This window comes from Podarcis liolepis (genome assembly GCF_965112155.1).
Source record: "Podarcis liolepis genome assembly, chromosome: 2".
Lineage (NCBI taxonomy): Eukaryota > Metazoa > Chordata > Lepidosauria > Squamata > Lacertidae > Podarcis > Podarcis liolepis.
Window position 1 is genome coordinate 68,998,646 of NC_139555.1, and position 17,363 is coordinate 69,016,008.

At 47.2% G+C, this 17,363-nt stretch overlaps 2 protein-coding genes and 1 long non-coding RNA gene across 4 annotated transcripts in view; 2 read left to right on the forward strand and 1 right to left on the reverse strand.

Annotated features, from left to right (window-relative positions):
• Positions 1-3,432, reverse strand: part of ZFYVE28 (zinc finger FYVE-type containing 28) — a 28,408-nt gene extending 24,976 nt beyond the window's left edge. Inside the window, exon 1 of the mRNA XM_083488489.1 lies at positions 3,197-3,432. Coding sequence (XP_083344615.1) covers positions 3,197-3,238 — 42 coding nt within the window. The 5' untranslated portion in view covers positions 3,239-3,432. The remainder of the gene's footprint in view (positions 1-3,196) is intronic.
• A 2,645-nt stretch (positions 3,433-6,077) lies between these two features.
• On the forward strand, positions 6,078-8,189 carry LOC310696000. The gene is made up of 3 exons (XR_014520382.1): positions 6,078-6,175; positions 7,269-7,341; positions 7,575-8,189. It is a non-coding gene; the product is annotated as an uncharacterized lncRNA (long non-coding RNA).
• Positions 8,190-16,581: 8,392 nt separating this feature from the next.
• FAM193B (family with sequence similarity 193 member B) overlaps positions 16,582-17,363 on the forward strand; it is a 31,725-nt gene continuing 30,943 nt past the window's right edge. The window contains exon 1 of one of the 2 annotated variants that reach the window (XM_083488333.1): positions 16,582-16,795. In XM_083488333.1, coding sequence (XP_083344459.1) covers positions 16,628-16,795 — 168 coding nt within the window. In that variant the 5' untranslated portion in view covers positions 16,582-16,627. The remainder of the gene's footprint in view (positions 16,796-17,363) is intronic. The other variant, XM_083488334.1, reaches the window with a different exon arrangement.

The window sequence follows — 17,363 nt, forward strand, 5'->3', positions numbered from 1 at the left end:
TTTGTTTGTTTGTTTGTTTGTTTTAACTATGGCTTAGTTCTTACCAATGTGTTAACATGCATCTGGACTGGAACACATCATGACTGAATGTTCCTCACCAAAAATAAAAATCCCTGCATATAGAAAACTAAGAATTCAGTGTGATGGCTAGTTTTCTATGTGAAATGTGTGTGGTTTTTTCCCCAAGTTGAGGAACATTCACGGCATAATTCTATGCATATCTACTCAGGTGTAAGTCTCACTGAATTCAATGGGACTTACTCCCAGGTAAGGGTGTACACAGGAATATAGTAAGGGCAAAATGGCTTTTTAAAAATAAATATGTCCTTCAATCTCAGCCTCAGCAATTGAACAGCATGGCCTTAAAACCAGCTTCATATTACAATGGTATCTCGGGTTAAGAACTTAATTCATTCTGGAGGTCCATTCTTAACCTGAAACTGCTCTTAACCTGAAGCACCACTTTAGCTAATGGGGCCTCCTGCTGCTGCCATGCCGCTGGAGCACAATTTCTGTTCTCATCCTGAAGCAAAGTTATTAACCCGAGGTAATATTTCTGGGTTAGCGGAGTCTGTAACCTGAAGCGTATGTAACCCGAGGTACCACTGTAGTAGCATAAGAGAAAACTAAGCACCTTCTACTAAAAGCAAGACCTACAGGTTTTCTCTTCTCAATGCTTAGATTTGAACCCATATGCACTATATTTTTTGTACGTCACCATTGTTGCAACATTTGTTTATTTCACAATATTTATATCCCACTTGACTGTAATAAAACCTCAAAGCGATTTACAACACACTGTACTGTTCATAGAGTATGACGAATGGATCAGATAGTCCTTTCACCTACCTAGTTTAGTATGCAATCTCTGACTTTTAAGTGTCAAAAAATTAAAAAAATAAACCCATGAAGTATATAAAATAGTCTCTTCCTTTCTCCCTGAAACATGCCAGTTACTTGACCCCCACATTAGAGGATGGATTAATTCCCAAAGTAGCCTTCACACCTATTCCCCAAATCTGCTAGCATTTTATTATTCCAGGTCCAAGTAATCTAGTCTCACACATAACTGTCAAAATCCATTTGAATGCTGCTCTGCTTTAGGCCTCAAGTTCTGAGGCAGAGAATTCCACAACACATTTTTACTTTTATCAGCAAATTGTAGGTTGTAATCCGTACCCCTTTGCTCCTATTGCCAATTATTGTTTTGCTTATATAAAATAATAACTCTCTCAATCATAAAGTGGGTTTTTTAACTCTGCCCCTAAAACCTTGATGGAGAAACAGTGACTTTTTCCTTCCTAGAATACAAGGTGGTTTAGAAAATTAAAGCTCATCCAGAACAGTAAGTTTAGTGTCAACCAGCAATTTCAGCTGAGCTATCTAGCACACAACATAAACCTAGGTTTCTTCGCTAGAGTAGAGCTAGCAACCCCGGTTCTGTTTACTAATTACACCTTGGTATATGCTTGGCTGAGTGAAATATGAGTCATAAACAAGTCAGCAGGAAGTCAACCCCCTGCCAGCCAATAGATGACACCGATCCCTGTAGAGCCAGTTGCATCCACCCACAAACTTCAGTTTCACCCTTGCAAAGAAGTGATGGCACAACACCTATTTACACACAAACTTCAGGCTTTCAGTTCCATCCACAACTGGCCCAGATCTCCCTCTCCTAAACAAGTGGTATGGGGCAGCTGTTTTTGGCCACAAGGTCTGGCCTAAAAGCCCCCTCCCCCATGGACTAAAATAAAGTGAGACTAAAATACTTTCATTTTAGCATAGGGTTTTGCTGACTCCTAAAACCTGCTATCAGTTACCACACAGCTGGTTTTTCACTGCACTTATTGGTCTGTTTTGGCTTTAATCTCTCCTGTTGCTGGCTGTTTTGAGCAGCTTTTTAATGTGTTAGAAAGGCAGGAGATGAGTGTTTTCAACAATACATACCTTGATCTGTCACATACACCCTTTCCTTTACCCATATGAAATGTATGGCTCCATTATGGTAGTCACGGACCTGGGTGGAAACTCTAGAAGAAATCCTTAGAGCAAACCTAACCAATACAGAGATGCTTTTTGCTGTGGGGATCTTCTAGTGCCACTACTGGCAGAAGGTGACAGACAGGAAAAAAGTAGAACATCACAAACCCACATGCTTACCCTGGAGCTTAGAAACAGCATGCCATCTACGGTACAGAAGAAGGTGAATTATTTGAAGAGCTGACACACAGGTGAAGCAAATTTGATTTGTTGCTTGGTTCGGGGAGGACCCAAAGCAATGGGTTCAAGTTACAAGGAAGGGGATTTCTCAACTAAACATTAGGAAGAAGTGCTTGATGGTATGAGCAGTACTCTAGCAGAACAGGCTGCTTTAAAAGGTGGTGGGCTTTCCTAATGAGGTGTTTAAGCAGAGGCTGAATGAAGGGTGCTATTGAACTGGATTTCCTGCTTGGGAAGGGGTTGGACTAGATATCAGAGATCCCCTCTTGCAAGACTGGGATTCTAGGAAAGTTGAGAAAGAAGCCACCCCGCACCACAGAGCTCTTGAAGCCACTGAAGGGAGCAAGGTCTCCACACCTCTAAGGTCTTAAGGCTCCAGGTTTACCAGCAGGCGAGAGGACAAAGTGGCGGTAGACGAATGAAGAAACAAATACAAAGGCGTACACAAAGACACACCTGTGTACACTTATGTCATTCCCGAAGAGCTACAGCATCAAATATACTCGGCAAATCACTACCACGCATTGAAACTCTCATTTCACCCCCCAAGCGGGCATTGGAAGGGGGGAGCTCATTCTTGACACCATTTTACCACCCGGATTGTGAAGGCAGCTGGGAGAGGGGCGTTTTAAGAAGTTGGAGGCTAACTCAGCTGTAATCCTCGACCCTGATTTGGCAGCCTCCGCGTGATCAGGATCGCTGCCGCGAAAGAGAAGCAACTCCCGAGAAGTCCGAATTCAAGTCCGGATTCCCTTCAGAGCCTTAGAGCGAAAAGCGAGGTGGGTCGCGGACGGGACGCGGGGAGCGAAGACCGAGGCGCGAGAAGCCCCCCCCCCCCCGAAACATGCCGAGAAGAGAAAAAGGAGCCCTCACCGGGCCTAGCCCAGAGACAGCGAGAAAGAAACCGAGCGCGAGAGCCCGTCGGGGAGCCCGTCCCGGGCTGGGAAGAGCCCCTTCTCGGAGCCCCCCTTCTCACCTTGGGTCTATGCAGCCATCTGCGGACGGCGGCGGGCAGCATGGCTCGAGCTCGGTGCGCGGCGGCGTCGGTGGGAGAAAGCGCTCTGGCTCCCGCAGACACACCTGAGCCGCCTGCGCTCCGCCGCCTCCGCCTGGGGCTGCCCTTTGGCGCCTCCCCGGGGCGGGTCGAGGCGGGGCTTCGGGCTCCAGGAGCGGGACGTGGGAGCACCCGCACGCCTTTATCCCCGCCCTGCTCCGGCGCTCGCTTGGCGGACGAGGCCGACGCCCCCTAGTGCGCGCGACTTAGCGGCCTCGAAGGGGCGGCGTGGGGTCTCCGCCCACCTCGCAGAGCAGGAGGACACCAGCGGCTCCCTGCGAAACGTGCGGAACAACACTAGTCTCCGAGAGGGGGGGCGAGCGAGCGGGGAGGGGGTCAGGAATAACTTTCCGCCTTCCGAGAGGGCCATAGGAGCCAACCCCCCATAAACATATTTGAGGGGGCCGGACCACCCCAAAGTTTATGGGCATTGCCATTCAAATAGTGTGCTTGCACCTCATCATGTGATCGATTGTGCGGGGCGGGGCTTACCTGCCCCCCTCTATTTTATTCAAGTTGGCATCCCTGGAGAGGGCCCTCAGAGTTTGGAAAAAGAGATCTTATTGCGATGATGCTCGAGCTCCAAAGTCCTTTCTGTCTGTCCGCCCTCGCGGGGCTGCCTTTTCAGGGGTGTTGTTTGGCGGGGCTGGTATCCTAGCTGGGTGCCGGGCACCTGTGGTAGGTAGATACGAGAGGACGCGCCGATGTGCCCGGCTTAGGGGCGCCATTTCGGAAGGGGGGCACGATATATTATTCCTTTTGCTACCTTTCTGTGCCCTGCTTTTTCCTCCACTCCAGAGGGCTTCAGGGGCGCCGACTTATAAAAAATATTGGGGGGGCCCATACCGGGGTCCTGCCGCTGGTTCGCTCGGGTAGCCGGGAGAACGCAGTTCGAGGTGGCGGTGTTGGGGAGAGACCCTCGCTCAGGGCGCCACTAGACTTGGCGGCCGGCGGCCTATCTGGGGGGTTTTAGAGCGTATTTCGGCGGAGCGATTGGGGAGGAGGGGGCTTGTTGCCGGATTCTTCAGCTGGGCCGGAGATCCGCTGCTGGGGGGTCCCTGGGCCGAGTTGTGAGCACGGCCTGCTGAAGGGAGATCCAGCCGATTGCGCGACGGGGACGGCCGGGGCTCTCCGGCTAGGGCGCGCGGCTGGCTGGCTGGCGAGGGAGCAGGTGGGGAGGAGGCGGGGGTCCTCACTCTCTTAGGAAACGCACCCGCGCGCCCGATTGCCACGAAGTCCGAAGGGTGCGTGTGTGGAATTAAAAAGCAAAAACGAGATACGGGCAGGGCAGGCAAAGAGTTTTCTGCAAGAGGATGGAGGGCAGGTTGAAGAGAAAATCACTCAGGATGAGACAGTCAAATCAGCCATGATAAAATGGGCTCAGGATATTGGGTATAACATCATGTTTGAGGACTGGGAAAGGTTATGGACCACCGGAATGAAATTCATGGCATGTAATGCCTTGAAGGAAAATATTGCGAAAATGATTTATAGGTGGTACATGACCCCAGTCAAGCTTGCAAAAATATATCACCTGTCTGATAATAAATGTTGGAAATGTAAGGAGGCTGAAGGGACATTCTTTCACTTCTGGTGGACTTGTCCAAAAGTGAAGGCCTTCTGGGAAATGATCTATAATGAGTTAAAAAAGGTATTTAAGTATACCTTTCCCAAGAAACCAGAGGCCTTCCTCTTGGGCATTGTTGGCCAGAAAGTGTTAAAGAAGGATAGAACTTTCTTTATGTATGCAACTACAGCAGCAAGAATACTTATCGCAAAATATTGGAAGACACAAGATTTGCCCACACTGGAAGAGTGGCAGACGCAATTGATGGACTACATGGAACTGGCTGAAATGACTGGCAGAATCCGAGATTTGGGAGAAGAAACAACGGAAGAGGACTGGAAAAAATTTAAGGACTATTTACAAAAACAATATAAGTTGTATGAATGTTAAAAATTTACACGATTCGGAAACTATAGCTTCAGCAATTAGATTTGGGAAACAGGAAATTATATTTTAAGTAAGAAAAGGGAAGTCTCAGAGCCGGAGGTTGGGGAAGGGACCCCCTTTGCTCTGCCCTCTTCTCCCGTTGCCTGGCCACCGGGCCACACAAGGGCCGCGCTCTACGCGGCACACCTTGCTAGCCGCGCAGCTGTCCTCCGCGGCTGCGGAGCGGCCCTGCGCCGGTGCCCAGCCCCTCTGGGCGCCCGCTGCGCTGCCAGTGACAAGCGGGCGACATCGCGGGCGGGGAAGGCGTCGCTTTCTTTCCCGATCCTGCATCCTCCCAGTCTTCCAGCCCTTTTTTGGGTTGGAAGCTCGTCTCGTTCGCCCTTCTCCTTTCTTCACCCTGCGCGCAATTTTCCTCCCTCGTCTCCCTCCCCATTTCTCCTTCCTTCCTTCCTTCCTGACTGACTGACTGACTGACTGACTGACGGGCTTGGGCTCGGGCTCAGGCTCGGGCTCGGGCTTCGGGTAGGGCTCGGGCTCAGGCTCAGGCTCGGGCAGCCACAGCGTCGGCGGTGTTGGCGATCGGCGGCGTGGGGGGATGGCCCTCCCGGGGGAGCCGGCGCTGCTCAATGGGGTTGCCAAGGAGACAGGCCGGCCGCCCCCCTCCCCCGGCCCGGCGCCCCCCGCCGCGCCGGTGGCCGTTATCGAGCTGGTGCGCGCCGGGCGCCCTATAAAAGCCGCGGACGCGCCCACCGCCGCCCGAGATTATTGGGGGGGCTGAGCCCCCCCAAACGAATTTTTGAGGGGGCTCGGGCCCCCTCAAGCCCCATGGAGTCGGCGCCTATGGAGGGCTTTCCCAAGCGGGCTCCCATCCAGGCACCGACAGACTCAATCTAGACCTGCCGAGTTTTCACTTTACTGCATCTTGTCCCTTCAGAACATGCCCTGAGGTCTGATTCCAGCTTCAAACTTCAGTTGTATGTTTTAAAAACAGGATTTGTTATTTCCTAGCTTTCTGATCCTTTGTTCTTTCTTTATTGTCCTTTATGATGGCTACAACCACCTTATCAACACAGAATAAACAACCAGGCATACATACACAGAGAATGTGAGCGCACACACAGTCACCATTTCATTTCACTTCATTTTGCCAATATTTGCCATATAAATTAGAGGGAAGCAGCCAGAAACAAGTGTGTTTTTTAATACTGTACAGTGGTACCTCGGGTTAAGAACTTAATTCGTTCTGGAGGTCTGTTCTTAACATGAAACTGTTCTTAACATGATACACCACTTTAGCTAATGGGGCCTCCCACTGTCGCCGCGCCGCTGCCGGAGCACAATTTCTGTTCTCATCCTGAAGCAAAGTTCTTAACCCGAGGTACTATTTCTATGTTAGCGGAGTCTGTAACCTGAAGCGTATGTAACCTGAGGTACCACTGTATAGGAACTGGATATAAGAACCGTACCCCCAATTACCTTCTTTCTTAACTGGAGATGCAGCAACAGGAAAAGCTGCCCCAGTTGGATTTCAGCTTCTCTTACAGAGTACTGCCAGTGAAAAGGCAGGAACAGATGAGGTTAGATATCTGATGCCTTGTTGGCTCCCTAAACCAGCATCAGAGGAAGATATGCAGGCGGGAGGGAGAGCCTACAGGTTTGCCAGGGCTTATGTTTCCCTGGAAATGCTTGCCTCCTAATGCTAGCTCTATGGGGACAAGCTGTGGATATTCAGGTGGGTGCTGGGGGGGGGGGGCATCTTCTAAAACACTGTATTATTAATCCACATGCTGTGCCTTGGCCTTTAAAACAGACTCTAGAGACCTTGTTTAACAAACACACATTGCAGAAGATTCCCCACCCCATTCAGTGAGTCGTTACTGTATCTTTAAGATGAATATACTCTCCTGATGCCTCAGCCATTGTTTATTATCACATTTTATCTCTGTTTCCTTTATTCAAGCTTCTGTTGATGTTTAAAACCTGTTTTTAAACCTGTCTTCTCTTTTCTCCCTCCCCTCCCCTGACTTCATGCAATTCCAGGATTGCAATGTGGCACAACAAATCTTCCAAAGAGGGCTGATAGTGATGACAGCATTACATTTTTATGTATACAGTGGTACCTAGGGTTACAAACGCTTCAGTTTACAGACTCTGCTAATCCAGAAATAGTACCTTGGGTTAAGAACTTTGCTTCAGCATGAGAACAGAAATTGTGCTCCAGCGGCGCAGCGGCAGCAGGAGGCCCCATTAGCTAAAGTGGTGCTTCAGGTTAAGAATGGTTTCAGATTAAGAATGGACCACCGGAACGAATTAAGTACTTAACCCGAGGTACAACTGTATAGGAAGATATACACATATACAGAGAGAGAGAAAAAATTGTACATGGAATTATGGCTTTTGGTGAGGTAAGCAGCTATAAAATACGTATTTGAACAATGCCCGTTAGGGTTATGTGGTTTCAAACTACCTGCTGCTATTAAACACTAAAATGGATTTTTCTCTTTACCTGTATTCACTGTCCCATAGGTAATTATGTAGCATTTCCTGAAGTAGTTACGCAAGTTCTGCTCTGGGGGCTTTGCTGGCAATGGGAGTTTATTGACCAATTGGATGTTTTGCAGATAAGACAGGTGGAAGGAAGAGCTGCTGCCACTACTGTGTGGTGTTATAAACCTCACCACTTTCACTTCCTATCTAAATTGCCAGACAGCTGCTCTTGGGGGGTTCCTGCCCTCCATGACCAGAGGCTGGATCTACAATGCATTGATGCCACAGCGCAAGTATGAATGTTACTGAAGATGTCACTTGATATTTTTATGTAAGATATTTGAATACCACAATTCCATTAAGTATATCTGGAGTAGCTTGGTATTAAGATGATCCTGCTTGCTTGCCATGGTATCTAAGATGGTAAGGTGCTATAAGCAAAAACCCCAGGTCATTGAGCACCAGCTGGAGGAAAAGGCCTGTGAGATAAAAGCTGGCCATAAACATTGTTTGTCCCTCTATTGGGCACATCAAGGGGGAGTGGGTTTATTTTTATTTTTTAAAGATATTTATTAAAAGTTTTTAAGATATGACAAGAAAAAAGAAAAATAAACATACAAAATAAAAAACCACACATTAATTTTCAATAACATAACTTCCATACACTTACCGTATTTCCTCCGACCTCCTCATACCTCCCTTCTTTGTATTCCTGTTCAATTTGTTAGTTCAGCAAATCCTTACCATTAAACTTTTACCCATTTGTAAAACCTCTTTTTTTTCCATCTCTCTTAAAACATTACAGCTGGAAACCCAAGGGGGAGTGGGTTTAAAATGGAGAAAATTAAAATATTGGGTATCATCTCTGCTGTGAAAATGAGAAGTCTACCGAAACTAGTTTCAGTTCATGCTCATTTAGATTCCTGCAGGAAAAGCCGGTGGTGGGGCAGAGCTACAGTAACCCCCAACCCCCAACATCGCTGTGTTTTTCCTGGGGGGGGGGAGTGGGATATAAATAACAATAAAATACCAGCACGTGTCCAGCACACTGTGGGCGTGTGTGGCTCTTTTGACTAGAAGCTGAATTCCAAGGAAAGCAGTATTTGTCTCTGCTTCTCATATCCTGAGGGTGTGCTTGACAGGAAGTCAGCGTGGTTTATGGGAAATGGTGACACAGGTACTTGTACTTGTCCAGAAATACAACTCAACAGCAGTGCAGGGAAGCAGGAATTAGTTCTCTAGTAGCTGGTTTCAGCTTCCTGATAGGATCTTGGAAGTATCTTTTCTCTACTAATCCCACCCTCCAACGGCTTTTAAGTCCCATTATGTTCTATCAGTGCACATCATTCCATTGGGCTGCAGCTATTCTTTTAAGGAATGCGGTTAATTGATCAACTTTGAACACCACTGAAACGTGACAGGAGCCTGGGTTGACTTGCCCCACCCCTTAATCTCAGGTGTCAGTTATCAAAATCCTGTCTCAATTTAAAACAGGCAATGTGGTTTCAAAGGAAGAATGGGAGCGCATTCTGAAGCATGCTCCCAATCCTTCCTAGCCAGCCCAGTTTGAATTCAAGTTTGACTGCAAAAGCAGAATCTTCCTTTGAACAAACCACACCTGTGAAAGAAGAATAGGAAGTGTGCAGTAATTTGGCACATTTCTCTTTCTCTGCAATTGTAACAGCAGCTGGAAAGGAGGATTTGGGAGCACATTTAAGAGGGCACTGCTGGTCCTTCCTTTTCAGATTTCCTCTGCAGGTTCAGTGAGGTTAGGTGATGCACAGGTGTATGTGGTTTAGCCCAAACTATGCTGTGGGCCAAAGTGGGAGGCCTGGTGGACTAGAGGTTTCTCACTACCAATTTAAAATAACCCAAGGAATTGTGTTAAGAGGTGAGCAGCTGCTGTAACTGGTAAGATATTATTGATAAGGTGGTTGCTATTCACCATTTTAGAGGTTTATGTAAACACTACTAGACTGGATAGTACTTTTGTTTTCAGTTTCAATATTGTTAACTAAAAAATATGAGTACACACACATATTATATGCTTTGAGCATGATTACCTGTATTTCTCTTACTGCAATTTTATAAAAAGCATAGTATTTAAATCAGCCTGTCTCTCTAGACGCATCTAAGATGAGCAAAGAATCATCTCCAGAAGCTCATCACATGATTATAAGAATCAGGCTACTCAGGGCAGGAATTCTTTAATCATTTGTGCATGGCGATGGAGGTTTGGAAAGTTTTCCATTTTTAGAAATGAATTTTCATAAAATTCATTAGTAATGGGCCAAGCACTCCCCAGGCAGGTTAAAGGCTATTCAATGTTACCATGTGCTACTCCCCTGTTGATGAAGGCGGCTGCCAGTGGGCCAGCACTCATAATTATGTTGTTGTTGTTTAGATTTTTCATCCATTCCTTCAAAAGGTGGAGGTAAACAACAACAACAATTTATTTATACCCCATTCATCTGGCTGGGTTTCCCCAGCCACCCAACAGAATATTAACAAAACCATACAAAGCTTTTTGAAATTTTTTAAAACAAACACATATTTTCACAATTATTTCAAGGTTGTCCAGTTAAGCTGTAGGCAGTGACATCCTGCTGTTGATGTTCCACCCGTGATGTGTGTGTGGATCTGGCTATGGATCTGGAAGATCTCCAGCACCCTTGTTGCTCCCACCCCAGTGGAGGCTGGTCCATTCGGACAGTCCCACCAACCTCAGCCCCCCTTCAGTCAGCCTCCACCCACCTGCCTTTGTTACTTATAACCAATGCAGGGTGTAGCACTGCCTTATCAGCTTTCTCCTCCTTAGTCTCAGTGTTTCCCTTGTAGATCTCAGCTGAGGAGGAAGAAGGGGGACAAAACTGGAATTAGTTGGCTCTGCCTGTCATTGACTTGGGCTCCACCTGCTGTTGGCCTTCTGCCCTACCAGTCTCAGTGGGCATCAGTCACCATTGTCTCACACCTCCAGGGAGGGCCAGAAACAACAGAAGCCCTAAGGCTGGGAAAGTAATTTCTCTCCCACTGGATTCAACATAAGGTCAGGGAGGAGAAGGAAAAGGATCACCCTCCCGCTCTGGCCACAGCTGGCCAGCAAGAAGGGTTCCGGATGTGGCAATTGCTCTCCCATGGACTCAACCACCCTTGGATTGATCTCACGATGAGTAAACAACTGCAGTGGATACACAGTGGTGCCTCTAGTTATGAACTTAATTAGTTCCGGAGGTCTGTTCTTAACCTGAAACTGTTCTTAACTAGAGACGTGCTTTCGCTAATAGGGCCTCTTGCTGTCACTGTGCCACCGGCACATGATTTCCATTCTCAACCTGGGGCAAAGTTCTCAACTCAAGGTAACTCTTCCAGGTTAGCGGAGTTTGTAACCTTAAGTGTTTGTAACCTGAGGCGTTTGTAACTTGAGCTACCACTGTAGTACTAATCAAAAGTTTTCAAAGCTGGCTGCAGAGTTTTCAGTGCCTTCGTTTCCCCCCTCAAAATCTAAATAATATAAAGGAAATATATGACATTAGCAAGTCTTACAATGATCTGGTTAACTACAATAAGAACCCCCCCCCTTTTTTTGTAATGAACACAATATCTTTGTTGTTGTTTTCTTCATGGGTACTATTGCTTATTTCTTCTTTTTTGTGTCTTACTTTGCTCTGTGCACTTGTTATTTTGTAATTTTTATTTTTCAATAAAGAATAAAAAAAACCCTAATGATTTTCCAAGTGCTCCAGTGAAAATCCAACCAACACTTTAAATCTGTTTGAATATATCATTGAAACAACATGTAGTGCACTTTATTGATTTTATTTCCTATTCAATTATTTCAGTAAAAACTTTTGGGTACTGGGGGGGAAAATCCAATCCATATAGTGTACAAATGTGGCATACAATTATTATAATTATTTTAAAGTGTGAAATAAATATATGGTAGTTCAGATCCTTATCAATTTAAGGCAGCAGAAAACTTTCACGAAAATTTTACTGACGCAACGTTTTCTAGAACATCCACATCCCTGCTTGTGGATAAACGACATGTGGTACAGCAAGGTAACACAACAGACTTCAATCTCTCATTGCTACTAGGCATGAGGGCTATGTTCTACCTCCATTGTCAGAGGCAGCAGGTCTCTGAATGCCAGCTGCTGGAGAGAACAAGTGGGAGAGGGCTGTTGTGCTCATGTCCTGCATCTGGTTGAGATGGACTAGATGGGCCTTTGGTCTGATCAGAAGGGCTACAGTGGTACCTCTGATTGTGAATGGGATCCATTCCAGAGGCCCATTCACAACATGAAAGGAATGCAACCTGCAGTGGCGCGTCTGCGCATGCGCGGGTTGCAATTTGCCACTTCTGCGCATGTCGTCATCTGTGCATGCGCGAGCAGCGAAACCGCGGATCACCACGGGACGTAACCTGAAAGAACGTAACATAAACTGGATGTAACATGAGGTATGAGTTTATTATGTTCGTATGGTGTTCTTCCACTCTCTTTTTTCCCATTTCCTGCAAGGTAAGCCCTCTGGTGGTTAAAATATGCCTGCAACATTTCCTGCAACAATTCTGCTTATTGCCACCTTTGGCATCCAGCTGAAACTGCTGTGATGCATCTTCAATTATCTACAGCCATCCTGGTCAGCAATACTATCCTCACACGTCTAGAGGGGTAGGCCTGTCCTTGCTTACTGACAGCCCCCTCTTTCAAAATAGCTACCAATCACTTTTAAAAACAACAAATATTTGCTTTGTTCATTCAGCAGAGGGAGCCTGAAGCAGCTCTTAAGACATGACAATAGTGTGATGCAGCATCAAAAAAAGATAACACTATTCTAGGCTGCCTCAACAGAAGTTGAGTGTCCAGATCAAAGGAAATAATAGTACTACTCTACTCTGCCTTGGTCAAACCACACCTGGAGTACTGTGTCCAGTTCTGGGCACCACAATTTAAGAAGGCTGTTGACAAGCTGGAATGTGTGCAGAAGAGGGCAACCAAGATGACCAAGTGTCTGGAAACTAAGTCTTATGAGGAACGCTTGGGTATGTTTAGCCTGGAGGAGACCGAGAGGAGATATGATAGCCATCTTCAAATATCTGAAGTTCTGTCATATGGTAAAGGGAGCATGCTTGTATTCTCTTGCTCTGGAGGGTAGAACTTGAGGCAATGGCTTCAAGTGACAAGCAAAGAGATTCTGACTAAACATTCAAAAAAACTTTCTGACAGTAAGAGCTGTTTGACAGTGGAACAGACTCACACGAGAGGTGGTGGACTCTCCTTCCTTAGAAGTTTTAAAGCAGAGATTGGATGACCATCTGTCACGGATACTTTAGCCGAGATTCCTGCATTGCAGGGGGCTGGACTAGATGTCCCTTGGGTCCCTTCCTACTCTAAGATTCTATGCCTTAGTCTGCTTGGGAGTCAATCCTATTGTCAATGACACTTACTGTACCCTTCTAAGCTAATTGTGAGTGCGGGAAGAATCCTACAGTTGGGTAGGATACAGCTTGTCACAAGGTGATGGCAACTCAGAGTTTAAAGGCAGCCTATTGGACATTGCTTTATTGAAGCATTAAAGATGTCTTCATGTAGTTGTTACTACAGAGAAATGCAATAGGTATATAGCCAATTGGTAATATGACCGGGGTGTAATCATTATGGGACAGTTTCAGATAAACACTTAGGGATGAAAAATAAAAGCTTTGTTTTTGTTTGGAGGAAAGAAGCTATGAAAGCCCAGAGGTCTATTGGGAAGCATTGCTACAGAGAAGTTGGAGACAAGTCACTGCACAAACATTTTTCAAACTAGGGCCTCTGAAAAACTGTTGTTCTATCAAGTTGGTTATCATATTCAGAACAAAAAGAAGCAGACTATGTCCACACATTCCTGCGTATTTGGGTCACTGTTTCTGTGTGCAGGTTTGTGTGCCTTTGTCCACACAGGAGTAGGTACTTTCAAAATCTATCTTGATGCTTCCTGGGATGTATATTTGAAATACAAGTTTCCTAATATTCCAGATTTGCACAAAACTGTAAAAATATTTTTTAAGACCTCTGTTGCTCCAAGCCCAGCAAGGATTTGGAGTCACTCACATGAAAGGCTGCTGCTTCCTTTCCTCCCCTACTCCTTCACCGCCTCCTCTACTTGCAAGGGCAATTTTTATTTTTAATACAGCTGTTTTGTGCAAGATCTCTTCTGTGCAAAACAGTTGTTTTAAAATTTCAAAAACAATGATACTGGGAACATGCATCCTTCCCTATCAGCTGATGGAAGCAAAATGGAAGTGGGTGGATGGTGGCAATCGATGGCACCAGAGAAACATGTCGAAGGCCCACCCACAAAATGTGCTCCACGTGCATTCACAATCAGGAAACAAACAATTTTATATTGAAATTACTCTCCCATTTTAGATTTCACCTTGATCATGAAAATCCAAGTTTAGCATTGAAGAACCATAGGCTGTCAGTTGAATGGGGAGAACGTCATGTGGACAACGCCCCAAAACCAAGGCACATGCAGTTTCAAATCCACATTAAATTCCCATGCGGATGAGTCCCTAGAGTTGCTCTTTCAGGAGAAGGTGGATGGCTGGGCTAGCAGGAAGCACTGAAGAGAAGCTGGTGATGAAGATCACATAGCCTGAAAGAATTTGAAGGCACTGGCAAAAAGCAGATATTGAAATAAAATCAATTGGGCCATTAGGAGGCATGTGTAGATCCAAAAATGTCTTTTGAAACACCTTTCGTACAAAATAGCTAATTTCTGCTCATTTTGTACGAAATAGTGCATTTCAAAATAGCCAGCTGCTTCCCAAAATGGAAGGGACAGGACTCTAATACTTCAGTCTGCATTTGGCCAATGTCCATAAAATTAATGAAGGCTGAAAGATACGCTAGTAAGGCAAGTTGTATTAATGTTGCCAGAAGTGAAGGGACAGTGCCCTCTGCTGTATACCAAAAGGCCAGCACACCCATGAAAACATGGCCCTCCCAGGCCGTTCATAATTCCAAGAGTACAATATACAACAGCTCTTTCTGGGAAGACTCTTGCTTTTCTTCCAGCTTGTTAATATATATTGCATTGTTATTATTACTCTGGAAAAAATTACTTTAGCTTCTGCTCTCTTTTTTTGAGCTGCTGTTCAGGATGGTGATTGCTACTTCATTATAGGCATCTATTTTGTCATTAGTGATCACTTTTCTGCTTTCACTCAGTATATCTTGTAAGACCCAATAGACATCATTGCTCTTTTGCAGTTTCATGATACTTCTAAATTGTACCTCTGTTACCTGAAGCACTGGTTTGGGAGAATGGTTTTATTTTGTAAAGATCAGTGTGACATGGAGCTATTGTTCTTCCTAGTAAACATCTGCCACTAGTTTGAGTTCACTTGGGGCTGCTTCACATGTTATAGGCGTGATTTACAATTCTCCTTTATTGCTCTGATGCATGCAGTTCCTTCCAGTGTCAGATCTGGCAGCCAAACCCTTAGTAAATTTCAGGTGTCAAGATATCACATAGCCCAGGGTTCTGTTACGTAGCAAGTGCTATGCAACAGAGTTATCAGTGGCACCTATGTTTTTTAACTGTACATGTTAAAAAGGCAGCACATGTTTTAAACACAATTGGGTAGATACTTGCTACCCAAATGGCACTTCCACTCCACACCACTAGGGCTACCAGTACTGTACACTTTCAAAACTCCATTCCAGCCTTAATCTCTATTCCAAACACCCCTCCCTCCTAGGTGCTTCCTGAAGAGGTTAACATTACAGTACCATGCTGCAAGTCAGGACCAGATCATGGCTGCAAGTGACAGACTCCTCTTGCGATTGGCCAGTGCTTTGCCGCTTATTCAGAAGTCCCAAGTTTGGACTGCAGTTGTAACCACATTTAGAACACACAGCATACAAATTTCTAATTTTGGGGTTAAGAAAAATTATCCCACCTAATCTGCTAGATAACTAACATTTGAAAAATTACCAAAATGAGAGTTATTTCTAAATATATAATTTGATCGTTTCCAGATAGTCTTTTATTTCCTGTTAAAATGCAACTTTACACACCTTTTAGATCTATAACGATGCCCCTCCCTTATTAATTTTATACTGCAGTAGGTATATGACACCCCCCCAAAAAAAACCATTCGATTGTATTGTTGGCAATAGGTACTTTCAGATACATGAAAACTTAATTTACAAGATGTTTATATATTATACAGAGATTTCACCATTCTATGTCGGAGCACCACAACACTCCGGTGTCAGTTGTTTAACATCCCCGCGTAGACGTGATGAGTTAAGGTTACCTGCTAAGGCTCAGACACACCTGCACCTTGTGCCCTCCCTGCACTGCTGGCAGCGAGAAGCAGAGACGGGCCTGCATAGGGGAGGCTTGCAGCGAGCAGAAAGGCGAATTGCTCAAGTTTGCAGCACCGCCGCACTCGTCGGAGATGCTGTGGAACAACGCCGAGGGCTCCGGCTGAGGCTTTCCTCATGATTCCCTTTAAATGGGCCCTGGTGACCCCAAATGACCACCTTAGCCTCCCGTCGGAGTTGCAGACTCCGGCTCCGCCCCGGGCCACCCCCCGCTCCCGCCTCCGGAGAGACCGGGCCCGCTTCGGCCCCTCCGCCAGCTCCGCGCCTCTAGCCGGGAACACGCGCTCTCTGCCAGGGACGGCGCCTCCTCCAGCCGCTGGGGGGCGCGCTGCCCAGGCGCTGCCCGCTCCGGCGATGGCGGCGGAGGCTTCCCCCCGCGGGCAGGGGCCGGACGGGCCGCGCCGCCATATTGGCTGTTGTCCTGTCTGAAAGCAGCAGCGGCGGCGGCGGCGGCGTTAGCGGCGGCGGCGGGAGCAACAGCGGCGTTAGCGGCGGCGGCGAGAGCGCGGCAGCGTGGGGCGCGGGACGGGCATGACTCGCAGGCGGAATAAGGCGGTGGGCGCGGCCGGGGCGCGGCGGGAGCGGGCGGGGGGAGCAGCCCCCCCAGAGCCGCCCGCGCCCCCCGCCGGGCCCGGCCTTCCAGAGACTCCCGAGGCGACGGCGGCGGCGAGCAGTGCGGAGCAGGGCAGAGCCTCACAGGTACCGGGAGCGCGCGCCCACATCCCGCCCTGCATCCACACCCCTCTGCTGCCCTTAGACCGCTCGCCCCGCATCCATTTGCGGCGCGCGATCCACCCTTCACCCAGAAACCCCGACCGCACACGTCCGCCTGCACGCGGATCGCCCCGATCCATCCACCCGAGGTGCCCCCCGTTCGCCTCCCCCCACTCCCCGCCCCCGCCGACTGGGATCGCCCTCCTGGATGCGGCTCCCGCAGCACATTGCACGAGTGCCACCAGACATCCAGCAGCGGCACCCAGTGTGCGCCGTGCAGTCACCTCAAGATCCACCTTGAATCCAAGCTGTCTAGATCATGACCTAGGGTGTGTGTGGTGGGTGTGTGGCTCGCTCTCTCCCTATCCCCCCCTACATTGAAGCCACCTGCTTCCCCCACATCCAGCGCCCGTCAGGCCCAGATCCCCACCTCTGTTCATGTCAAGCCCTCGCTTCGTCTGCCCACCCTCTTGTTACATCCAGCACTCAAATCTACTCTAGTCCAACCACAAATAGTCCCACATCCACAATCCTTATGTGCACTACTTACCCA